Source organism: Choloepus didactylus, chromosome 23 (genome assembly GCF_015220235.1).
Source record: "Choloepus didactylus isolate mChoDid1 chromosome 23, mChoDid1.pri, whole genome shotgun sequence".
Taxonomy (NCBI): domain Eukaryota; kingdom Metazoa; phylum Chordata; class Mammalia; order Pilosa; family Megalonychidae; genus Choloepus; species Choloepus didactylus.
Genome location: NC_051329.1, coordinates 1211547 through 1237419, shown reverse-complemented (window position 1 = coordinate 1237419; position 25873 = coordinate 1211547). Strand labels below are relative to the sequence as shown.

At 45.5% G+C, this 25873-nt stretch overlaps 1 protein-coding gene and 1 pseudogene across 16 annotated transcripts in view; one reads left to right on the top strand and one right to left on the bottom strand.

The window, feature by feature from the left end:
* Nucleotides 1-11237, top strand: part of LOC119519642 (E1A-binding protein p400-like) — a 163289-nt gene extending 152052 nt beyond the window's left edge. For 15 of the 16 annotated variants that reach the window (XM_037817411.1, XM_037817407.1, XM_037817406.1 and 12 more), the window contains 5 exons: nucleotides 979-1174; nucleotides 1643-1767; nucleotides 3199-3345; nucleotides 7218-7295; nucleotides 8106-11237. In XM_037817411.1, the coding sequence (XP_037673339.1) occupies nucleotides 979-1174; nucleotides 1643-1767; nucleotides 3199-3345; nucleotides 7218-7295; nucleotides 8106-8378 (819 nt within the window). In that variant the 3' untranslated portion in view covers nucleotides 8379-11237. The remainder of the gene's footprint in view (nucleotides 1-978; nucleotides 1175-1642; nucleotides 1768-3198; nucleotides 3346-7217; nucleotides 7296-8105) is intronic. The other variant, XM_037817402.1, reaches the window with a different exon arrangement.
* A 7686-nt stretch (nucleotides 11238-18923) lies between these two features.
* Nucleotides 18924-24821, bottom strand: LOC119519104 (annotated as a pseudogene).
* Nucleotides 24822-25873: the final 1052 nt, after the last annotated feature.

Here is a 25873-nt window from a genome sequence, read left to right as displayed (position 1 = left end):
TCACCCTTGGTGGAGGGACTTGGGATAATTAAGCTAAAAGGTGTGTGCACTCTTGAACCCAACAATCTATTTCTAGTATATTCTAAAGAAATAATAGAACAGTTACAAAGTGATGAATGTACAAGCTTTTATTACAAGGATGTGAATGCTAGAGGAGACTTAAATGCCAATTCTAAGCCACTTAGTGATTATAGACCACCCAAACAATGGGGCACAAAGCCACTCTGAGAAGTGATGCAGTTCTTTATTTGACAGTAAAGGGAAGAGAAACAGACTGTGAAATATCTGTAATTGCATCCCATTGTTACTTATTTTCACAGCAACCCACATAGGCACAGAGAAAGATCTTGAAGGATAAATATCAATTTGAACATTTGTATGTGAGTGGTTTTAGGATTATAGGTGACTTTACTTCCTTTATGTTATCTGAGTTTTTTGGGTTATCTGAGCCTTTGTACCTATAAAAATAGAGCTATTTTCTTTTTGCCTTTTTAAAAATGTAAGTTTAGAAAAAAGTGCTGGGTAGCAGTGTGATGAGTTGGAGGTGGACTTGTGGTGGGAGACCCTGACCATCATCTCGGGGTTGGGGGGCCAGGGCAGTCTCCACTGGCAGCTGAGGAATAGGAAATGAGAGAGTCTGTTGGGAAATGGCATGACGTGGGTGTTAGCGGGGTGCAGGAGGTGGGCAGTGGCCAAGTTTGAGCCGTGTGGACCTGATGAAATCTGAACTGCAGCCGTGGGCTGGTTCTCTAGTGGGTCTTGGTGAAGCTGTGTCCCCAGGCGTTGTAAGGGACAGTTGAAGAAGGGGGTTACGCTTACCAATGTGTAAATCAGTAAGCTTTCTTTAGTGTGGCTGCCCCTTGCCGACTTTGGTAACTTGGTACACGTTCTCGCAGCCTGACGTCTTGCACGGGCACGTTTGAAACGAGGAAAGGGGTTCTGACTTCCGTGGACTCACCTGCTTTTGTTGCTCCTCAGACCCGGGTCCCCACCTCCCAGCTGCAAGCTCCAGGGCAGATGCAGGCCCAGACGCCACAAGCTGCCCAGGTGGCCCTGGCGAAGCCACCCGTGGTGTCCGTCCCCGCGGCCGTGGTCTCCTCTCCTGGGGTCACAACCCTGCCCATGAATGTCGCCGGCATCAGCGTTGCTATCGGGCAGCCGCAGAAGGCCACAGGTGCGTGCGGGCGCGTCCCCTCTGCGGCCCTGCGCTCACGCCAGGGCAGGGTCGCTGCTGCTTTTGTGGGTCCAGTGACGTCTAATCCGCCTTTGTCGTGGGGGTGGTTTGCGCTGCTGTTTCCTTTGCTTAAAATGCATCTCATGAACACTGCATTATGTTTTAGCTTAAGTGACTCTCGAAGATTTTCAAGCCCAGGTTTTGGCCATTAGTTTAACTGCCGAGCATTCTGAACTTCCCATATCTTTATTTAAGTGTCATTTATGAACCTAGGGCCATTTTAAGCGTATTTGAGGGGTGGCTTCATTTGTCTCAGTGTTGTTTCGCATATAATCTTTACATGGGTACAGAAATCAGTCAACCGGAACAATTCAGTAACTCATTAAAATGGCAAAGAATTGAGCGTGAGCCTTGCAATTATTTTCACTGCCTTTGAGTTTACGAGGAACGATGTAATGGTGTTTGTAGGACAGACCGTGGTGGCCCAGCCCGTGCACGTCCAGCAGCTGCTGAAGCTCAAACAGCAAGCCGTCCAGCAGCAGAAAGCCATCCAGCCCCAGGCCGCCCAGGGCCAGGCAGCCGTCCAGCCAAAGGTGCTCGGGTTTGCTCGTGACACTTCCCTGCGCCCTGAGCCGAGGTCCTGGCCGTCAGGCATGGGCTGCAGAGGAGGAAGTGGTTCTAGTGAGACCCCGGCTGGGATTCAGGGATGGACTGTGTGTGTTAAGCTTCACGGGGGGTGGTGGTGGAACTGTCAGTGTGGTGGTGATTTTTTGTGTTTTTCCCTTTGTTTGTACTTCTAAAAATTAATGCTGCCTGGGTTATGACAGTCGTCAGTGGTGAGGGCCTGAGGGGAGGGCTGGGGTGTCGTGAGGATGTGCCCCGTGGGCTGGGAAGCCTGGCTGCAGCGTCCAGGAGGAGGGAGGGGTGAAGCAGGACTGAGGTTACCGGGAGCAGGTGGAGCTTCTGGGCCACGACCTGCCGGGGCTGCTGGTGCACAGACGGGCGAATTTGGCCGGGGCACCTCCAGGTTTGGCAAGGAGCATCACTCCTCCTTGAGGCCGGGGTGCCTGGAGCCCAGGGGGAAAGCATGTTCTCGGTGTGTGCACTCATCGGAGGGTGGGCAGGAGGTGCCAGCCATGGGAAAGCAGGGCATCCTCTGGGGTCAGGGCGGGCACAGCCGACTCTAGGGGAGGTGTGAGAGGCGTCTAGTTAAACTCAGAGCCTCTTGGTAGCTATTGCACTCTCCTGGCACAGCGCTCCTGCAGCTCCTCAGCCAGCCCCGGTTTGAGCGTCTCTGCCAGGCTCGGCCCTGTGCTCATAAGGGCGGGGAACCGGGAGAGTCTGTGTCTTCGGGGAGCTCACGTTCTGATTACTCATTGGCAGCATGAAGCCTGAGATTCCCTTGACGTGGGGATTCAGATGGTTTTGGTATTGAAGTGTGTGTTCGGACTCACACTGTTTTCAGACTAAGCTGTGCCACATCCTCTGCAGTGGCAGTTGTGTGGGACTAGCTGAGACACTTGTTCTCTTCCTCTGCACCCCGGGCTGAGAATAGGGCTGGTGGGGGCTGTGAGGAGTGCAGGCCCAGCGGGAGTGAGTGCCACACCCCCATCCCTGAGCTGGTGAAAAGCGAGGCGGGCATGCTGACATTCAGCCTCCAGTGTAACTCCAGGGTGCGTGCCCTCTACACGCGGCCTGGCGCATTCCTGTGCTGTGATCCCACCGCCTGCAGGAGGCCGGCTGGGAGAGATGCTATGGTGCTGAAATAGTTTGCAAGACAGCAGAACAGAAAACTAGAAGCTAGAACTGTCCTAGAAAATGTAGGATGGGCTGATGACAGCCCCAGTAGCATTCGGTGGTGGGAAGGGATAGGCTTGAAGAGAAAAGTGGTCAGGGCCTCCGGGATGGGGGCGCGTGCCTGGAGACACGCTGGACAGGGAGTCGGGTCCTTGGTCAGTGCAGGGCTCTCAGTGGTAACTAGGGGGGTTGCCAGGCTCCAGTACTCAGTGTCTCCTTTTCTTTAGATAACTGCACAGCAGCTGGCTGCTCAAGGCCAGCAGCAGAAGGTCACCTATGCCACGCAGCCAGCCCTTAAAACCCAGTTCCTCACCACACCCATTTCCCAGGCCCAGAAGCTGGCGGGGACACAACAGGTGCAGACCCAGATACAAGTGAGTATGGCCTGTTTGCAGCAAGAGCTGATGCAGAAGTTCTTGTACAATCCGGCGTGTGTACTAGAAAGTGAATAACACACGCGGGTGTGTGTGTGTGTGTGTGTGTGTGTGTGTGTGTGTGTGTGTGAGGCTGAAGGGGGAGAATAAAGGGAGCACCTGTTCCCACCTCCCAGGTGACAAAACAAGGCACTGGTTCTATTGGGGGCCCCTTTGTGCCCCGCATTGCTTCTGCCAGAGGCAGTGACGGGCCTGGCATTAGAATCCAGTTCTCTTTATGGCGTCACTGTCTGTGTGTGTCCCGCTTGGCTTTGTGTAGCACAGAATTTTAGTGAAGTCTTCCACCACATAAAAGACTTGCCTCTTTCATGTAACGTTTGTGAGATTCTGCTGGGTGTTTGCACATGACATCCCACTTTACAGTAAAGGCACAGTGGTCGGACGCTTGGGCTCTGGTTTGGACCAGTGCAGCCTGCGCAGAATTGACCAGACCTCCCGGTGCACGCCTGTGGGCGTGTGGGGAGTGTACGTGGAGTGGAGCTGTGTGTGCACACTCAGCCAGCTCACGAGGGGGCCCGTCTGTCTTAGGGTTCCCGTAGCTCTGCACCTTGTCCATGCCCTAAAGCTGTTTACCTTATGCCAGTCTGGTGTTTGGGAAGTGGTGTTGGGCGGGGCTTCTCTCGCAGCGGACGACTTCCGTTGCTCCGTGTATTTATTGATCTCCAGGTCTCCTCCTTGGGAAGGGCCTGTTCAGGTGTCTGCCCCATCTTGTCTGTCCATTCCAGAAACTGGTCTGCAGTTTTATGTGCTGAGGCTCTCTTTTCCGAGGGAGGGGCGAACCTTCTCACTTACTCAGTGGCTATTTTTGATGAGCAGAGTTCTTAACTTTAACGTACTGAAATATATTTTTCATTTCTGAATAGTGCTTTTTGTGTCTTTCTTTAGAGATCCTTTCCAAAGGCCATGAAGTTATTTTCCTAGGTCTTCTCCTAAAACCTTACGATATATTTGATTTCATGTTCTGGCCTTGGATCCTGAATTGATATTTGTTTATGATAGTGCAGTTTAATTTTTTCCATATGAACAACCTGGATTTTTTAGCACCATTTACTGAAAAGTCCATTCTTTCCCCATTGATCTGCTATGCCAACTCTGTTGTAAATCTTGTCCATTTCTGTTTTGGGGCTTTTTATTTGGGTCCACTGCCTCCTTGCTTGTCTCCGCTCCAAAGCTGCACGTCTTTGCTCTGGTGACAGCCGACCTGGCTGGCTGACTGGATCTTGCCCTTCCCCAGAACATCTCGGCTGCTTCAGGCCCTTGGCTCCCTGTGAACTTTGGCTCGCTGGTGAGGGTTCACCCGCAAACTGGGGGTTTGCGTTAGAATTGCACAGACTCGAGAGAGAGCTCTGGGAGGGGTGACATCTTCCCTGTCTCGATGCTTTGGACCCATGAACATGGGGCATCTTTTCTGGTTGGTCTTCTTGGATGACTTTTAATTCAGTTTTCAAATTTTCTGTGTAAAGGTCTTACCTCTTTTGTCAGCTTTATTCCTCACTATTAAGCATTTTCTGAGGCTTTTCTAAACAGCATCTTTTAAAATTTTCGATTTCTGACTGTGGCTGCTGTACACTTTGGTTTATTGAGTTTAGGTTCAGCATTATTTGAACCGTCTGTAGATTTCCTCTGCGTTTTCTTTGCATGCAATCACTCGCCTTTCTTTTCACCCCAGGTTCCGGTTCGCTAAAGCTGCCGGAAATGCAATACATCAGAAATGGATTTTCATGGCCTTACAGTTGTAAGGCCATGAAAATGTCCAAATTAAGGCATCAAGACATAAATAACCTTCTCTGAGGAAGAGGCCAGCGGTGTCCGGAGCACCTCTGCCAGCTGGGAAGGACGTGCTGCTGATGTCTGCCAGTCCTTTGCTTCTGGGTTGTGTTGTTTTCAGCTTCTGATTCCAGTGGCCTTCTCTTTAAATGTCTGTGGGTTCTCCCTTAGCTTCTTTTGTCCATTTTTAAAATCAGGTTGTTTGTCTTTTTGTTGTTGAGTTGTATTCTGGATATTAAACCCTTCTCAGATATATGATTTCCAAATATTTTCGCCTAACCTGTAGGTTGACTTTTTACTTTCTTGATAATGTCCTTTGATGGACCAAAGTTTTTAATTGAGATGAAATCCATTTCCCCTACTTTTTCTCTTGCCCTCATGCTTGTGCAATTGGTGTTAATTCTAAGAATCCATTGCCGAACAGAAGACCTCGAAGATATTCTTCATGCTTTCTTCTAAGAGTTAATTGGTTGTAGCTCTTATGTTTAGCTCTGTGACCCACTGTGAGTTAATTTTCATGTGTGGCCTGAGGCGGGGGCCCATGTCCTTCTTTTTCACATCGTGTCCAGCCTTCCCAGCGCCGTTTGTTGCTTTTTGCTGTTTCTGGGCTCCTGTAGGTGTTCTCAGTGCCATGTCACCCCAGCAGCTGGAAACCTGGTCCGTAGCCCTGTGCCCACCCCAGGCCCAGGGGCTGAGGCAGATAGCTCATTGCTCACAGGTTTTGGTCCCCCTTGTATTGACCGTGTCTCCCTTCAGGATCACAGCTGTGAGGCGTGAGTGTGTCTCCTGCTAAACTCCTTACTGGAATGGGTTTGTCTCCTGCACCCCACGAGACCCTGAAACTGAGGCACAAGTCCTTCCAGATCAGCAAGTGTCCTTGGGACACAAGTGGCCTCCAGGCCTCTGCTCAGGTTCTGGAACACAGAATTCCTTACTTTGTGAAAGTTTGTTGATGCCTTTACGATGGTTATTGCACGTTCAGTGGTGCCCACCCAAGGCCTCACCTGTGTGTGCAGTAGGGCGGCTGTCGCGGGCCTGTCTGGGTCCCTCAGTCCTGCAGAGGGTATGATCCAGTACACATTTTATTTTACTGAAGCATATTTTTACGTTTTTTATTCCAAATTACAATGAACCAGTAAACACCTTCAGATTAATTTTAGTTTTCAAGAGTATTAACATTTACTTGGAGCTTTGTCCTTTATAAGCATATTATGCACTTTCCCATTTAATTTTCCCCTGAGTTATTTTGGGCAAGACTCATTGTCATCCCTGGTCCACAGGGATGACAGGCCCCGGGACTCCTGTCCCGCCTGCTGCCTACCCCGGAGGGCCAGCACCCCACCACGCTGAGCAGACACGGCAGTCTGACGCACTTTATTATACCCAGACAGCAAGCTAGGCCTTCAGCGGAGCGTTTACAAAAGTGAAGTGACAGGGGAAGCAGTTTTGTTTTGCATATAGGGAGATTCCAATAATGATTTTGAGAAAAATGTAGAAAAATGATATGAGTCACCAGTGATAACATTTTGGTACATCTCTGGGCTTGGGCTGAACTTCTGCATTTCCGCTTTGGCTTGCTGGCTCCGTTGTCCCTCGCAGCCATGGCTTTCCACTGGGGAGCTGTGCAAGCTGGCTGAGCCCTGAAGGCCACTGGCACCGTTTCGGAAACTCATAAAATGCTACTATATTTAATCCTGTCCTTGATTTAATTCTCTCATATACACTTGGGACAGTTTTTACTAAAAGAAAGCATTTGATGGTAATATGAGGCTGAGACCATAAAATTAAGCTCCCATTACACCCGATTGAGGACGAGGAGGGGTGGTCGTTTGGTGTTAGGGTGATGGGCCTCGTGCTGTCACAGCCCCACGGGCACACACTCTGATTTGCTCGTTCACATCATCTGGTCGTTGCTTTAATGCATAAAGAAGTGAGAAGGAAAGGAAGGGAGAAAAAGCTCTTTTTGTATATACATTTGTTTGAATTCTTTCGATTTTGTTTTGTGTTTTTGTTTTTTGTTTTTTGTTTTTTTTTTTTTGTCAAAGGTTGCAAAACTCCCTCAAGTTGTCCAACAGCAAACAGCTGTGGCCGGCGTCCCACAGGTGGTCTCCGCCTCCCAGCAGGTGGGTCTGGGGAGCACGAGGGCCAGAAGGGTCCAGCTCTGTTCTTCACGCAGGACCTTTTATTCACAGTCACACTTCCCATTTTAAGAGAAATCTTCGTTTTTATCCTTAGGAAGTGGAACTTTAATTAATCATTTTTGATTTTCATAATACAGAAAAAGGACTTTTAGGAAAAAATGTGATAGTCTCAGAATAGTAGGGAAAACCGTAAGCGTACTTGGTTCAACCTGATGGCAGCTGTCGGGCAGGAGCCTGCCTTTCGTCATTTCTCCGTCGTTCAGCCGGTGGCCTTGGTGTGTCCCACGGCTGATGGCGCCATGCTGTCGAACTGAGGGGCACTCTGTGCTGCCCAAGGACCCCGCATCCCAGGGGCATGAGCACTGTTGGAGTCAGCGGTGACCCGCCCCTCTTAACAAAGGAATGTGCCAGGCTTTCCGATGGGTTTTATATTTACTGCTACAAAACGTGGCCATATAAAGGGCACACTTTAAAAAAATTTTATTTTGTTCAAAGACATGCTGCCATATAGACTTCAAGAAACCAAATAGTATTCTAAGCTTTCCAACAACAACAAAATCAGTCCCCTGAGCCAACCTTTATTCTTCCCCAAGTCATCTACTTTCTGTTGAAGAGTGACCATCTTTTAACTTTCTATTTTTGTTTGGTTAGACACCACAGGTCATGTTTGGTAGGCCAGGTGGGTTTTACATTTTATAAAAGCAAATTTGCTTTTTTGGAAAGGACTGCCCCTCCCCAAAAAATGTTCTATCAGTCATGCCACTGACTTGCGTATCTTCTTTTCCGGCTCAGGCTTCTCCCCAGACAGTGACGCTTACTCAGGCGACCCCAGCAGGCCAGCAGGTTCAGGTGATCCCCGCTGTCACAGCCACCGCCCAGGTGGTCCAGCAGAAGCTCATCCAGCAGCAGGTGGTGACAACAGCCTCCGCCCAGCTCCAGGCACCCAGCATCCCTAACCCAGCCCAGGTGCCAGCCAGCTCCGACAGCCCGAATCAGCAGCCGAAATTACAAATGCGAGTACCTGCCGTCAGGTTGAAGACACCCACCAAGCCTCCTTGCCAGTAGCCACCCGGGCTTGGGCGCCCCAGCAGAGGCACTTCCTCCACTGATCACAGTCTAGAGGCAGAAGTCTACCTTCTGCACAGAAAAAAATTTATCTATTTTTGCATCTTGGGACAATGTCATATAAGATATTCAGCATTTGGGAAGCTATATTTGAGACAAAGTCATGTAATAATTTCATCAGTGTGCATCCTACACTGCAGGAGGAAGTCATCTTTATTAAATGCTGGTTTTCTGTATTACAGGTGACCAATGGGAAAAGTCACAGTGGCAAGTTTTTTTAAATCCTTCTAACTTATAGTTTTTCCTTCAGAGTCATAGTCCTGGGTTTTGAAAGCCACTTAGAATTTCTCTGTTAATTTGTAGTATTTTGCATATTGGAGTAGCTACATTTGAATGTACAGTGGGTCACCAATTGGGCTTTCGAAAGGGAAACCTTGATCTTTGATAGTAGCTGCCGCAGCTCAGCCTTGACACCTGGCTCAGAAGAGGAGCCGTGATCCTTGCAGAAGCGAGTTGTCTGAGACTGGGCTTCATTCCTAGAAGACAGTGGGTTCTTCATCCTCACCTGAAATGGGATTTGTTTGCATTTTTAAGGGCATACTTGGGACTCATACCCATCTAGGCACATTCATGACATAGTCCCAGCTTGAATTTTCATTCCAAAGAGTAGCCAGTGTGACTGAGTTCTCTCTCCCCCCACCTCTGTGCGATTTGTGCTCACTTAAAGGAAGCACTTAGGGTAGATACCCACCTACGCACATTCCCAAGTATTTTGGATACCTTTTGGATAACACTCTTATTTGGTGAACGCGCATGTCCTGGACTGGTTTAGCCCGAGACTGTCAGGCAAGGGTTACACTGCAAATGTCACTCTGCTCAATGAAAGATAAAAGTGAGGTGGTTTTCCTGAGAGAAGAGGTGGCTATCTTAGGCTCAGGCTTGTCTGGAGACTTAAAATCTCTTTGTGTAAGGTGTTTTATTTATGAATCTAGAAGTATTAACCACAGAAATGGGCCTAAAAAACTCTTAATCGTAGACTTGTAACAAAATTTAACACATTTATAAACAAACAAAAATTCTGGTATTTTAGAGCAAGTGACCTAGGTTATCATCAGATTTTATTTTGCCAGAATCTTACATGTGAACAAACACGCACACTCCTGGTTCTGCTGGTAAAATGGAGAGCTGTTTGTGGAAAGTGGAGGGGAAAAGGAAGCCCAATATCTGCTATTGTTTCATTGTCTGCTGCAGCAAGATAACAAATGCAGTTTTAAGTGGTCTTGATTGGCTGAAGATGCCTTCTGGCCTTGAAGTTTTCTCAAGAGCAGTAAGTTACACGTGCAAGAATACCTTCTCTGCTGTGGCTGTATTTTTGAGTATTTCACATTATTTGGTCCAAGAAATTAGGCTGTGTTAGGTTTTGGTGTACTAAGAATCAGTTGTGGCGTACTGAAGGGTTTTGAATTTTTATAACAATGTTGTTTCCTTCCTGTTTCTCCCCTTGGTGCCGCTCAGGGAGCGCCCCGGCCTCCTGCTTGTCACTCCCCGGCAGGTGCAGGCAGGTGTGGGCAGTTGTGTGGCGACATCAGCAAAACCAGCTGGGGAAACCATTTTTTGAGTTCTTGATGAGAAATTTGGAAAGAAGTAGAAACCGGGTAATGAAAAATGGAAGGGATTTAACATTTTAGTGTATTGGAAATACTAAAACGGAGTATTGTGCTATCTTTTCTTACACCCAGGTGAGCTCGTCCTGGCTCGCGGGGCACGGTGCGGGAGCAGCCCCACAGGGGGCTGTGCGCTCTTGGGAGCTGGTCCCGGGGGGCATTTCTACGCTTTTCCTTCTTCAGATTTAGTGCAGAACTGAAATGCACAGGCACTTTCTTTTTTCAGCTTATTTGAATTTTCACACCCTGTTCATTTTTCTTTCACTCTTCATGGAGTGCTGATAGTCTCTTTGTAAATGATAAAATTTTGAATGCAATTAGTTTAAAATAGTCTAGACAAAACTCCTTAAATAAAAGTCCTCTATTAATCTAGGACGCTAGAAGAGCATTTAGAAACATCTCTCAGAGCTGCTCATGGGGAGCCGAACTGTGGTTGTGGATAGACAGCGAGGGAGTTCCCGCCACCGTCTTACGAGCCCGAGCCTGAGGGTCTGGACCGTCTTGAAACCCATTTGCTTCACGATTCCCTAATGGAAAATATGGGACAGGAAGTGTTTTCATTTATGTCACTTGACTTAGTAACATCTAGATGTGACCACTGACCTCAGTAGCATCCCAGATAGTCATGTGAGTAAAAGATTCTCCTAGCATACTGTTTTTCAGATTTACATTTTAAAGGTTAAAATTTCCATGTTTAAGAAGTATGAGTTTAGGAAGCTAGGCTTCTTGGATCATTACTCTTAACAAAATAATGCATTACCTTGCTAATCAGGATTCATACTAATAAATTAGGTAATGACTACAAGAAACATTCAAAGCATAAAATGTCAACCCAGCGGCAGAGCAAGGTCGAGTCTACTTGTCCTCTGTGGAAGATAGTCACCCGGTGTTTTGATGACAGAGACCCTGATGTGGATGAAGGGCAGACTGTCTTCCTCGTCCACTGGGGAGCAGGGGACTCCAGGCATTCGCTCAGGTTTGGTGCCTGCTGAGGCAGAGGTTTTCCTTTTTGTAGTCTTTATTATTATGATTGTGAACTATTGTAACTACATAGCTGTGTCAGAAATATAAAGGAGGAACAGACTCCAGTTGTAAATACTTTGTAAACATGAGCATTTGTACTTGAGAAGAGGATTTTCAAGGGCGCTGACATCCTACCAAAAAAAAGGGTATAATAAAATGACCTTTTTATATACTTTGTTTTCTCTTTCATAGAAAGCTAGTATTTAAGTTAAAGTAAGGTGCTATATGTATTTACTGCATTTGTCTGAGGAAAAAACCACGAAAGCAAAGGCTCCTTGGACAAGTCCTCTGGGAGGTGAGTTTCCTTCCGTGGCCACCTCTCACCGGCAGTTGAGGAGTGGAGAACGAGCAGGGGTGTCAGTGGTGACCACTGATGACAGGCAAGTCAGAGTGGGGATGCTCAGTGGTGACCACTGATGACAGGCAAGTCAGAGTGGGGATGCTCTCGGCCAGCTGTGTTGTGGAGCCAACTGTGGGGAGAAGCAGGGCCTGCCTCTGTCCCCGAGGGTCACACAGTGCCCAGTGTCCGGCTGAGGGCCCCACTTCTATGGGGGTGGAGGGAGCCCCTGAATGCTGGCAGGCACCTCTGTTTAAAACCCTTTTGACCAGGGACTGGGCAGGTCATTCCTGTTCTTTTTCATTTCTTTTGCTTTTGGACTTCCTTTTGTAAAAAAATTGTTTACAAAAAAATCTTTTTAGTAAAAACACTATCAAAAGTTACAGTGTCTTTCCCCCTACCCAGAGGTGGCCATGGTTGATTTTGGAATCTTTCCTTCCCTCTCACAGTGGAGCAGCACCACACACTGGCATGTAGTGCTGGGCTTTTTGTCTTTTAGCCCTTGGACACGTGGAATCAAACTGTGTGCACGCTGGCACTCCGGGGCAATGCAGACACGAAACCATGGCTCCGTGTGGCTGGGGAGGCTGCTTGGCACCCAACTGCTGATCCTGGGGCTGTGGGAGTCTGATTGCCCCAGGGCCTGAGTGCCTCAGGTTCCGTGTTTGTGCAGCCTGTCGTCAGGTGGCTGTGAAGCACTCTGCATGGACTTCTGCACCCAACCATCCTTCTCTAGCTCACGATTATTCTCGTGGAGAAGCTTGCTGTAGAGCCCAGTGCTCCTTTGATTACAACTCGCAGTGAAAAGGCTTTGTCTTTAGGCCCTGGACATGCCAGTTTAGCCTTGTGTCCCCAAATTGGGCTGGGGTCGGTTAGGGGAAGAGAGGCTGCAGGGACTCTGAACCAGAAGTACACTCACCACCTCTTAGGCATGGAATTGTAACACTTAAAATTGAAAACACTCTCCATGGGCTCAACCTGCAGGACATCTTTTCTGAGCCCTGCTTTGACGGGCCTGGCTTAGATCTCTCCCGACGCCCCTCCTGGTCGGATATTCAGACCAGGGGAGTGCTGCCGCCAGCGCACCTACTCTTCCAGGCTGGGGAGGCCTTGGGGGAGGAGGGAAGGCTGCCTTCCCGAAGTTTGCTATGTAGCAAATTGTCCTGCTTTGCTGCCATCGCCTAATCCGCACCCAAAGCTCAATTAGTCCTTCCGAAGGACCCTGTATCCCTGACGAATTGCGGTGCTCACCCAGTGGACCGCGCGAACAGCCGCAGGAGGCCACGTGGGCGCGAGCTGGGGCTCTCCGATGGGGAGACTGTGCAGGCTTCCTGGGGCTGGTGGCGGAGGGGAAGGGGCCGCTCCACCCGCAGGGGAGATCCCGGCAGAGCGCGGCTGCCGAGCCGGGGAGCCCGCGGGGAGGGCCGGGGCAGGGCAGAGCCGCCGCGACGGCAGGTGCGCGAGGCAGCGAGGACGCCCGTCGCCCACGGGGCCCCGCCCTCCTCGGGGCGTGCCCGCCGCCGATTGGCCCGGGCTGCGCCTGCGCAGTGTCCCGGCGTGGGGAACCCGCGGGGGACGCCCGCGCCTGCGCGCAGGAGACGCGCGGGCCGTCGGTTTTGTGTGCCGGGGGGTCCGCGGGCGTCCGTCAGCCGTCCCAGCGCTCGTCCTGACCCGGGACGTACGGTGTCGCAGCCCGGGGGCAGGCGGGAGCGCCGCGTGGCGCACCGCGGTGAGTGACGGAGCCGCGCGTCTCCGCCCGGGGGCCCAGACTCTGGCGCCGGGCTCGGCGGGCCTGGGCGGGCGCTGAGGGGGCGGCCCCTTCCCGGCGTCTCCCCCGTTGGGGGGTCACCCGGTGAGACGCCGCCGCGCGCTCCCTTCTGAGTGCCCCCCGCGCGCGACCCCTCGCACGCCCCGGCCCCGCTCCTCCTCGCGCCACCGGCCCGGGCCCTGCCCCCCTCGGGCGTTTTACCCTCGCTCCTCGCTTGCCCATCCCCGCTGCCGCTGTCCTCGGTGCTGAGGTCTAGCTTCCGTCTTGGGGCCTGCAGCGTGGGTGTCGCCAGGTCCGGGAGGTCCGGGAGGTCAGGGACCCTCCCGTGGAGGAAGCGCATGCAGGGAAGCGTAGCTCCTGCCGAGATCTGATCTCCGAGTCTGGGTCTGTGGTGTCAGCAACAGCGTGTGCTGCGCCGTCCTGCCCTCTCCTGTGCGCTCCTGCGCTTGCTTCTGTGCTGCACGGAGTTTGTGGGTAGGAAGAAATGGAGACTCTGAGACCCAGCACTGCCTGGACGTGCAGCGCTGTCCACTGGGCACTCTTAACTGCTTTAAGGGCACTTCCTAATCTTGCCTAGGAGTTGGGCAAATATTCCTTTCTCACAAAAATTGGTTTTGCCATTGTTGCTTTGCCTAAGAGCAGTAAAACTTGAGTGCTGCACTGAATTTTGTAATTCCAGGTTGCTGCCTCCTAGGGTGGTGGTTGGCTAGAGAGCCAACTGGTAATGACAAGTGCACACTGCTGCTAAAGCTCTGCAGAGCTGAGGCCCTGTGTCACCACTCCTTGCATGGGATCTGTCTTCCAACTCTGTTTCTAAGTCATAAAACTCAATATGCTCTGAATGTTTGTTGTCTACAAGATGCCAGATAGAACCCAGCACTATTGCACAGACATTTCTGTAATCTGCTAAGCTAATAGGCCTTTGGTTTTTATTTAATTAAAAGAAAGGTTTTCCTTTATGTTCACGTCATACTAATAAACAAATGAAACTTTCTACTGAAAAAGCATGTAACAGACACAGGGAAACCCAGGTTTACTGAGCTGAACATCAAGTTCATACAAAGTACTTCTGGGCATGATTTTTATGCATGTTTTGCTCTCTAATCCTGGACCCAAATATTTCCACTTTCCATGGATGCTTTGCCAAGTTAACTAACAGTTTGTAACATTAAAAATTAAATATAAAAAATCATCTTAACAGTTCTCATAGCTGCTAAAATAGCAAAGCTTTAATACTTTAATAGTGGACAGATAGAATGGGAGGAGCTGGAGGGCTGTATCAGTTATGGTTCTCTAGGGAAACAGAACCAACAAGAGATATCTGTAAATATAACATTTTATAAAAGTCTCTCGTCCAACTGTTGGGATGCGTATGTCCAAATTCCATAGGGCAAACGGTGAACTGGCAATTGCGATGAAGGAGTTCAAACTCCTCAGGAGACTCTGGCTAGCTGAAGAAGTAGTGAAGGTTCTTTCTTCTCCCTTAAAAGTCTTCAACTGATTGCCTTAAATGTAGCTGATTGAATTATCTTATTGCAGGAGACACACCCTTCGTTGATATAATCAGCCAGAGATGCACTCAATTGACTGATGATTTAATAAACCAGCTTTCTGGTTTATTAACCAGCCACGAATGTCCTTGAGTATCTGTTAGGCCAGTGCTTGTTTGACCAGACCACCTGGACACTATCACCTGGCCAAGTTGACATATAAACCCAACCATCACAGGGACCTAAGGGGACAGGTGTTTGTTGAATGAGACTTACGCATTTTGGAAGCATGGAAAGTATACAGTTTTCAGGGATGACTCAGAGAAATATGGGTCACTACACACTTTGAACATGGAGGAGAACAAAATACTTGTAAATGATTCTTGGTCCTTTGAAAGTTTGGGTGACACCCACTCTAGGTGGGGAGTGGTTGAAGAAGGCTGCGTCTCCTCTAAGCAGAAGGAAACCTGTCTTCCACTATTTCACTGCATTTCATCCCAACTATGACAGTTTATCTGCATGTTTCTGTACTATTTTGTGACCTCTTTGAATCTCAAGATACTTTGGAAAACTGATTTTGTACGTTGGAATGAGATGGGTTTTTAAGTTACTCTAAAAATATAAAATATTACAAAATGCATCTTTGTAAAAAGAATCCCAACACTGAAGAAAAATAAGAATCCCTTTTTCTCCCTTTCTATTCTCGTTGGTCTGCCCCCCTCCGCCTTTTAAATTTACTTTTATTGACATTGTTCACATACTATACAATTATCCAAAGATCCAAACTGCAGAATCAGTTGCCCACAGTACCATCATACAGCTGTGCATCCATCACTACAATTTTTTTCCAATTTTTAGAACATTTTCATTACTCCAGAAAAGAAACAAAGACAAAAAAGAAAACTTAATTCCTCCCCTACCACCTAACCACAGCCCCACCATTACTGACTCATAGTAGTGGTATAGTACATTTGTTACTATTGATGAAAGAATCTTAAGATACTACTAACTGTACTACATAGTTTGCAATAGGTATATTTTTTCCTATATGCCCCTCTATTATTAGCTTTCTAGTTATAGTGTTATACATTTGTTCTGGTTCATGAAACAGATTTCTAGTATTTGTACAGTTAATCACAGACATTGTCTACTACAAGATTCACTGTTTTATACATTCCCATCTTTTAACCTCCAGCTTGCCTTCTGGTGACATATGTGACTCTAAGCTTCCCCTTTCCATCACCTTCACACGTCATTCAGCACTGTTAGTTCTCATAATGTGCTACCGTCACCTCTGTCCATTTCTAAACACTTAGGTTCAACCTAGTTGAACATTCTGCTCATGATAAGCAACCACTCCCCATTCTTTAGTCTCATTCTATATCCTGTTAACTTATAATTCATGTCTGTGTGTTTACATATTATAATTACTTCATATCAGTGAAACCCTGCAATATTTGTCCTAATGTGTCTGACTTATTTCACTCAATGTAGTGCCCTCAAGGTTTCATCATCAACCCTTTTTTTTTTAAGAAGGTTTTGTTCACCCACCATACTTTCCGTCCTAACAATCCATGATTCTGTGTATAGTTACATATTTATATATTCACCACCATTACCACTACCGATATAAGGACATTTCCATTTCTTCCACAAAGAAGGAGGGAGAGTCAAAGAAGGTAGAGAGAGAAAAGAAAAAGAAAAAAGAAAGAAAAAAAAGACAGTTAAAAAGCAATGAAAGGAAAGATAGAGTTAAAGTAGAATAAAAGAGTCAGACAACATCACCAATGTCAAATGTCCCATACCCCTCCCTTAAGTCCCCCTCTTATAGGCATTTAGCTTTGGTATATTGCCTTCCTTACGTTAAAGAAAGCATAATACAAGGTTTCTGTTAACTATAGTCTCTAGTTTGCATTGATTGTGTTTTTTCCCCAATACTACCCTATTTTTAACAGCTTGCAAGGTTGATATTCATTTGTTCTCCCTCATGTAAAAACATATTTGTATATTTTATCACAATTCTTGAGCACTCTAGGTTTCACTGAGTCATACAGTCCAAGTCTCTATCTTTCCTCTTTCCTTCTGGTGTCCCATATGGTCCCAGCCTTCCTCTTTCAACCATACTCACAGTCATCTTTGTTCAGTGTACTTACATTTCTGTGCTACCATCACCCAAAATTGTGTTCCAAACCTCTCACTCCTGTCTTTTCCTATCTGTCTGTAGTGCTCCCTTTAGTATTTCCTGTAGAGCAGGTATCTTGTTCAAAACTCTCTCATTGTTTGTCAGAGAATATTTTAAACTCTCCCTCATATTTAAAGGACAGTTTTGCCAGATATAGTATTCTTGGTTGGCGGTTTTTCTCTTTCTGTATCTTAAACATATCATCCCACTTCCTTCTTGCCTCCATGGTTTCTACTGAGAAATCTGCACATATCAAGCTTCCTTTGTATGTGATGAATCAGTTTTCTCTTGCTGCTTTTAGGATTCTCTCTACATCTTTGACATTTGATAATCTGATTATTAAGTGTCTTGGCGTAGGTCTTTTCAGATTTATTCCATTCGGGGTATGCTGTGCTTCTTGGATCTATAATTTTATGTCTTTTATAAGAGATGGAAAATTTTCATTGATTATTTCCTCTATTGCTTCTGCCCCTTTTCCTTTCTCTTCTCCTTCTGGGACACCCATGACACGTACATTCATGTGCTTCATTTGGTTATTCAGTTCCCTGAGACGTTGCTCATATTTTTCCATTCTTTTCCCTATCTATTCTTTTGTGTGTAGGATTTCAGGTATCTTGTTCTCCAGTTCCTGAGTGTTTTCTTCTGCCTCTTGAGATCTGCTATTGTATGTCTCCATTGTGTTTTTCATCTCTTGTGTTGTGCATTTCATTTCCATAGATTGTGCCAGTTATTTTTTCAAATTTCCAATTTCTACTTTCTTTATGCCCAGTGTTTTCATTATATGCTTCATCTCTTTTGCCATGTCTTCCCTGAACTCGTTGATGTGGTTTTTTGATTTGATTTATCATATTTCTTTGAAAATCTTTAATAGATTGTTTCATTAAAGTGAAACAGCATCTCAACTGTATCTTGATTGAGGTGTAAGTTTGTTCCTTTGACTGGGCCATATCTGTTTTTCCTAGCGTAGACTCTAGTGTTCTATTGTCTGGGCATCTGGTTTCCTTGGTTACCGCAGTCTGATTTTCCCAGACCAGAAAAGGTTCAGGTCTCAGATTGGGGTTCTATTCAGGGTGTATCTTAGAGGAATGACGGACTTTCCTGTGAGGTTTCCAGTCACTGGGCTTTTCCTAACCTGCCCAGCAGGTGACACCTGTCAGCCTGTCACTCCCAACTGGTGTAAGGAGATGTGGCCCCTTTAGTTTCTGTTTTGGCTGTTTTCCCCCAGGCTCTGGGGTCTGGTTCTGAAGGGAATGCTGGGCCCCACCTCCTGACTCTTATGGAAGATACACCCCCTAGGGACTTATCATCTACATTTGAATTGTCTCTCTGACTCTGTTATCTCCACCCGTGTCTGGGTCAGAGGCTGTGAACTGAAAATGGCTGTGGCTCTCTCTTCTGAGCCCCTCAGGCTGAGAGAGAGAAAAAGGGACAGAAAGCCCCCTTTCGGAGCCAGTCCACGGCCCCCCAGTTTCACTCGTCGGCCAGTGGTAACACCCGGTCTTCTGGACTCCCCCTCCCGAGACCAATGGGTCTTCTGGGTCTTTAAGGTCATTGTCACTAAAAGCCTCTGTCTGCTTGTTGGGGGTTTGTAGCTTGTATTCAACAGTCCAGATTTGTTAATTAAAACCCCAGCTGGAGCTCATCTGAGCTATACTCGCTGGCTTAGAGAGTGCTGCTTTCTACCATAGCGAGGTTTTGCAGCTCAGCCTGCTGTGGGGAAAGGGCTTCTCGGTGCAGTTCTGCGGCTTTTACTTAACACATTTTATGCTGCGATCTCAGACATTTCTCTCAATCCAGGTTGGTTTATGATGTGTGGACATTCACGGCTGTCTCCCATCATTTATTCCAGATTATTTCCTGGTTGTTCCTGGTTGTTTATCAGTTGTTCCAGGGGACTGACTAAATTCCACTCCTCTCTATGCTGCCATCTTGCCTCCCCCCCACCCACCCTTTTCACACTTAGTAACATGGCTTCAACATCTGTTCAGGTCAGGAGACATGTAAACCTAATATATTCTTTGTTTTTTAGGCTTAGAAGTGTTCTTTAAGGTTTTTTTTTTTTTTAAATGGAAACCCGTCTTTTAAGTTTTCCTGTTGTATGGCACTAGTTTCCAAGCTCCTTCGTTTTTTTGTGGCTTGTTAATATCCATGTTTGAAATAGCGGCAGAAATGCTTATTCCTGGTTTATGTGGTTCTACCAGGGACAGATTTTCTGATGCTGAAGATTAGATGAGTCTAACGTGATTTTTCACTTTATCAAATATATGGAAGACTGTATCTTTTATTTTTAGTGAAGGTATCTTGTTATTGTAAGTAAGCTGTGGCTTTGGTTTGTCCTTTTCTTCAAAAAAGTATCTTCTAAATCATACTTTGGGGTTAATACCACAATAGTATTCTTTCTTACAAAAAGAATATAGGGCATAGAGAGGAGTGGAAGCTAAGTAGTCCCCCTGGAACAACTACAAAAACCAGAAACAACTAGTAAATAATCCAGAATAACTGCAGGGGGACAAACGAGACCATCCACTCATCATACACCAACCTGAATTGGGAGGAATGCCCGAGAACACAGCATAAAATCTGTAAGTATAACCTGCGGATCCAAGTCGGGAGACCCCCTCCCCCATAGCCCGAGCTGCAAAGCCTCGTGGTGCCAGAGAGAAGCTCTCTCCCAGCAAGCGAATACAGCTCAGCTGAGCTCCAACTGGGGTTTTAAGTAGCGAGTGTGAACTGCTCACTACAGGTATGCATCTCCAAAAAACAGACAGAGGCTTTGGGTGGCGACTGACCTGGGAGAGCCGGAGGGTCGCCTTGGACTGGGTCTGAAGGGGACTATCTGTTTCTTTTTCGGCTCAGTGGAGAAAGCCCCAGTCATTTTCAGTTTCCAGGGCTGTGAAGCGGAGAAGGGTGGAGACAGCACAAGCAGAGAGTGAGACCACTGAAATGCTAATGACCTCCACCTGAGGGGTCTGTCTTCTCTAGGAGGAAAGGGGTGGGGCCCTTTCTATTCAGAACCAGACCCCAGAGCCTGGGGGAACACGGCCATACCTCCTCATACCAGTCAAGAATTATAGGCTAACAGGCGTCACCTGCTGGGCAGAAAAGCACAGTGACCCGAGGCATCAAAGGGTGGAGCAATTTTCTAAGACACACCCACAGGGAAACCAGATACTGAATATTTCTTCCCTCTGGGACCTGAGCCTGTTCTGGTCTGGGAAAACCTGATTTGAATAACCAAGGAAACCATGCCTAGACACCAGAAAATTACAACCTACACTAAGAAAAACAAAGTTATGGCCCAGTCAAAGGAAAAAATGTACACTTCAACTGAGATACAGGAATTTAAACAACTAATGCTAAATCAATTCAAAAAGTTTAGAGAAGATATTGCAAAAGAGATAGAGGCTGTAAAGGAAGCACTGGGCATATATACGGCAGAAATCAAAAGTTCAAAAAAACAACTAGTAGAAATGAAAGGCACAACACAAGAAATGAAAGACACAATGGAAACATACAACAGCAGATCTCAAGAGGCAGAAGAAAACACTCAGGAACTGGAGAACAAAACACCTGAAAGCCTACACACAAAGGAGCAGATGGAGAAAAGAATGAAAAAATATGAGCAACGTCTCCGGAAACTCAAGGATGAAACAAAGTACAATAATGTACATATCATTGGTGTCCCAGAAGGAGAAGAGAAGGGAAAGGGGGCAGAAGCAATAATAGAGGAAATAATTAATGAAAATTTCCCATCTCTTATGAAAGACATAAAATTACAGATCCAAGAAGCGCAGCGTACTCCAAACAGAAGAGATATGAATAGGCCTACGCCAAGACACTTAATAATCAGATTATCAAATGTCAAAGACAAAGAGAGAATCCTGAAAGCAGCAAGAGAAAAGCGATCCATTACATACAAAGGAAGCTTCATAAGACTATGTGCGGATCGCTCAGCAGAAACCATGGAGGCAAGAAGGAAGTGGTGTGATATATTTAAGATACTGAAAGAGAAAAACCACCAAACAAGAATCCTATATCCAGCAAAGCTGTCCTTCAAATATGAGGGAGAGCTCAAAATATTTTCTGACAAACAGACAATGAGAGACTTTGTGAACAAAACACCTGTCCTACAGGAAATACTAAAGGGAGCACTACAGGGTGATAGTAGACAGGAGTGCGTGGTTTGGAACACAATTTTGGGAGATGGTAGCACAACAATGTAAGTACACTGAACACAGGTAACTATGAATACGGTTGAGAGAGGAAGGTGGGGAGCATGTGAGACACCACAAGAAAGGAGGAAAGATAAAGACTGGGACTGTGTAACTTGGTGAAATCTAGAGTATTCAACAATTGTGATAAAATGTACAAATATGTTCTTTTACAAGGGAGAACAAGCAAATGTCAACCTTGCAAGGTGTTAAAAATGGGGAGGCATTGGGGGAGGGATGCAATCAGCATAAACTAGAGACTGTAACTAATAGAATCATTGTATTATGCTTCCTTTAATGTAACAAAGGTGATATACCAAGGTGAATGCAGATAAGAGGGGGGGATAGGGGAGGCATGTTAGACACTTGACATTGGTGGTATTGTCTGATTCTTTATTCTACTTTGATTTAAGGTTATTTTTCCTTTTGCTGCTTCCTAGCTGTGTTTTTTTTTTTTTTTTTTCATCTTTCTTTTGCCTCTCTACCTTCTTTGACTCTCCCTCCTGCCTTGTGGAAGAAATGTAGATGTTCTTATATAGATAATGGTGAAGGTGGTGAACACATAAATGTATGACCATGCAGAAAACCATCAGTTATTTACTTGGGATGGAATGTATGGTGAGTGAACAAAACCATATTAAAAAAAAATGGGTTGATGACAAAACCTCAAGGGCAATATACTGTGTGAAATAAGCCAGACACATAAGGACAATTATTGCAGGGTCTCACTGATAGGAACTAATTATAATATGTAAACTCATAGATATGAAATATAAGGTACCAAGATACAGGACGAGGCTTAAGAATGGTGAGTGGTTGCTTAGTATGAGCAGAATGTTCAATTAGGATGAACTTAAATGTTTGGAAATGAACAGGGGTGTTGGTAGCAAGATGTGAGAATAACTAACAGCGCCGAATGGTGTGTGAATGAGGTGGAAAGGGGAAGCTCAGAGTCATATATGTCACCAGAAGGAAAGTTGGAGGTCAAAAGATGGGAATGTATAAAACTGAATCCTATGGTGGGCAATGTCCATGATCAACTGTACAAATACTAGAAATCACTTCATGAACCAGAACAAATGTATGACAATACAATTAGAAGTTAATAATAGAGGGGCATATAGGGAAGAACTATATACCTATTACAAACTATATACTACAGTTAGTAGTATTTCAACATTTTTTCATAAACAGTAACAAATGTACCATATCAATACTAGGAGTCAACAATTGAGGGGGGTTGGTTAGGGATAGGGGAAGATTAGAGTTTCCTTTTCTTTTTTTTTTTTTTTTCTTTTTTTTTTTTCATCTTTCACTTTATTTCTTGTCTGGAGTAATGAAAAGTTTCTAAAAATTGAACAAAAATTAAGTGTGATGGATGCACAGCTGTATGAGGGTACCCAGGGGCAAGTGATTGTACACTTTGGATCTTTGGATAATTGTATGGTATCTGAACAATCTCAATAAAAATGAAAAAAAAAAAAAAAAGAATATAGGCTTCTTCACCTATTATTCCTTTGCTTTTGAAAAATAATTGGGTGTGAAATGCCGCTGATATGTGTTGGGCATATTGAGCCATTTTGTGTCAGAAATTGAGATTTTTACATAAATCCGCAAGCTTGTGTTTGTCTGTCAGCTCTGGTTAAGTACAGTCTGCTCCGGTAGCCCCTGCCAACAACCTATGAACAATGATGTCTGCATGTCTTCTGACGGGTGAAGTAAAATGTGTGTGTATTGGTGATGCTAAGCCATAGTGATGAAAATCAGTATCCATTACAGAGCAGAAATAAACAGCTTGCATCACACAGTGAGTGGCTGATGTTCTTAACAGAGTGTTGAGATATGGGAAAGCAGGAGATTCAGTCTGGTCCAGAGAGTCTGCCAGAGACTTTGCTGCATCAGCCTTAATTTCCAAATTCTTGGACTTGGCTGCCTTAACAAGAATTTCATAATTGATGGGGGAGGAGTAGGATGTTTCTGAAGCAGAGCGTGTTCCGAAAATTCTTCATGAATTTTTTTTTGCTACAGAGATATTAGCAAGTAACATAACTTCTTCCACCATAGAATTTGTTTCTCTGAGTTCCTTGGTTTGCAGATCTGTGGAATCATGAGTTTCACTGTCCATGTGGAATCATACTTCTGGGAAAGAAAGAGTCAAAGCCCCTTTCTTGGTTCTTCGTTTTTTCAAAATTTTAGCTAGTTCATTTAGCCCTCGGAGACTAGTAGTAATATCATTTATGGTTGCTGAATCAGTTCTCATGTGAGCTTCAGCATATGTAAGAGAAGCCTTTGAATTAATGGCACTTTTTGTAAACCTTGTTTTTAAGATTTCAGCATTGTGATTCATTTGCCAAATATATGTAAATGCCATCCTGTCCACGTCACATCCTAAGGAACCCGAGTTAGAGCTAAGCAGCTGTGGAACCATGTCAGTCCTCTTTCCAGAAAGATGCACAGTTGCTCCTCTTCCGGCTGGTTCTTGATCTCAAGCAGTTCCGGGCTTGATGAAGTGGCTGACGTCAGCAGTATGAGCACCAGCCTCCAGGTTTCCGTTTCTCAGCTGTCTACAGTGTAGAGCGTCAGCTGTATCTGTACATCCTGGTGGGTCAGCACTGCAGGCACACCGATGCTTAGGTCTCCTCGGGTTTTCATATCCTCAGCAATGCTTCAGGGCATCTTTGGCAGAAAACTAAACAGCTTGTGAGAAAGGCTGGTGGGGAACATTGTGCTCAAGTAGCAAAACTTCTGTTTCAATCTCTTTATCTCCAGCATCACCTAAGTTTTTTACAAAGTGTCCATTTGGGTATCTGGAATTTCTGGGCCAACCGTCAATAGCAACGATAATTCTTTGTCCTAATGTGGAAGCCTGCCTAATTTCTATCCAAATTCAAGGAATTCTCTTATCAGCAGGTGTAAAGAGATGTCCTCTAGACTCCCTAATATCAGATTTAGAAAGCATGCCACAATATGGTCACCAGTTGCTTTTTATTATTTCTACAACTCTACCAGTAGGCTTTAACATTTTTTCATTTACAGCAGTTTGAGAATGTATTCTTTCTCTTCATCTTTCTCTACATCATCTTTGTTTTGACCTTCATCATGTAAAACCACAGAAGATGGTACTACCCACTGACTCTTGGGGAAAAGCTCCACAGCCACAATATCTTCATTGATAGCTCGGTTTACATTTTTATGTCCTTGTATGATTATCTCTTTATTTTCTTCATGTCTCTGTGAAACCATACTGTAGCTTTTAAGTAATTTTCCCTGTTGGCTCTAAATGTTCCTTGAAGGTATGTACCAGATTTTATGTCTTGTTGTAGCTTACTTAAGGGAAGATGCTCTGAAAATATTATTTTTTCCACTTTCTATTTCATTCCTTTCTTCAGACAAACAAGCAAGATGATCTACAAGTTCAGGGTTAGTAGGCTCCTTACATATTCTTCACAAATGAAAGCTTGCATCCCTTCTTCTTTTGGCTTTCTCTTTGTTTATCCTGTCATTTATTATGAAAATAACTTGCAGCTGGTTCTCTGCTGACATTTTATTCAAATGTTCATTGCACCACTTTGCCACCACTCAGATGGCTCTGTCATTCCTGTCATTAGGATTTTCTCCCTGTTCTTGTCCTGCATGTGTTTCTCTATGGTGTGAGAACGCTTCTCCTGCTTATCAGTCACATCACAGATTCGTTTATACCCTGGAGCACTCCTATGTCTCACTTATTGGAGAACTTAGTAGCACAATCACATTCCTGGTGGCAGGGTCCTCGAGAGCATGAGTAAGCTGCAGGCCGGAGGCTGCAGGAGCCGGGCTTCCCGGCCTCCAGGCACCGCGTCTGCTGCAGCCGCCCGTCGGTGTCAGCAGCAGGTAGTGCGGCCGCGCGGAGGGTGCTCTCAGGGTCCTGGGGCTGGGGCGCCGCAGCCCGTGTCCTCCTTGATTCTTTTCATTATTGCATGATAGTTATAACGAGGATATGCCACAGTTATTCAACCATTCCCTGTTGGTGGACTTTCGTTTTGTTTCTAGTTTTATGCCATGACAAGTTATGCTGAGATAAGCACTCTTGTAAATAGGTTCTTTGTTTTAATGGGCATTAAATGCATATTTAAAACTAATTTTGATAGATAGGCCCCATTTTTTTTAATGGGAATTAAATGCATATTTGAAATTTTAATTTTGATAGGTTCTGTTTCTTTTAATGGGAATTGAATGCGTATTTAAAATTTTAATTTTGATAGATATTGCCAGATTATTTCCCCGAAAGTTATAGCAACTGACACTCCAGTCAGCAGCGTATGGTAAGACCCTTTTCTTCATACTTGAAATTTTTCCAGTTTTGAATGGGCCAGAAGCAGCACCCTGCTGTTGCTTTATGTAGTATTTCCTTGGCTACTCCCGAGCCTGAGCAACTGCTGACTGTTGGCACTGCCTCTTCTCTCAATTGCCTGTTGTATTCTTGCCCATTTTCCTGGTGAAGTGTTTGCTTACTAATTTGTACTCGTACTCTTTATGTATTAGGGATATTTATACTTTGCAGCCATAAAATATTTCATATATTTTGTTTTCAGATGTCAACACTGTTTATTAAATAATTCATTCTTTTCCCATTTAAAGGAAATGCCACTATCTTATATGTTTCCAAATATTTTTGGATCTTTTTCAGAACTCTGAATTCGCCCCCTCCCCCCTTTTTTCACTCTATTTCTGTGCCAGTACCATACTGGTTTTTGATTACAGAAGCTTTAGAATAAATAGAAATATTTTGTAAGTAAAGAACCCCTTCACTATTCTTTTTATTTGTTTCCCCAAAAGAGTAT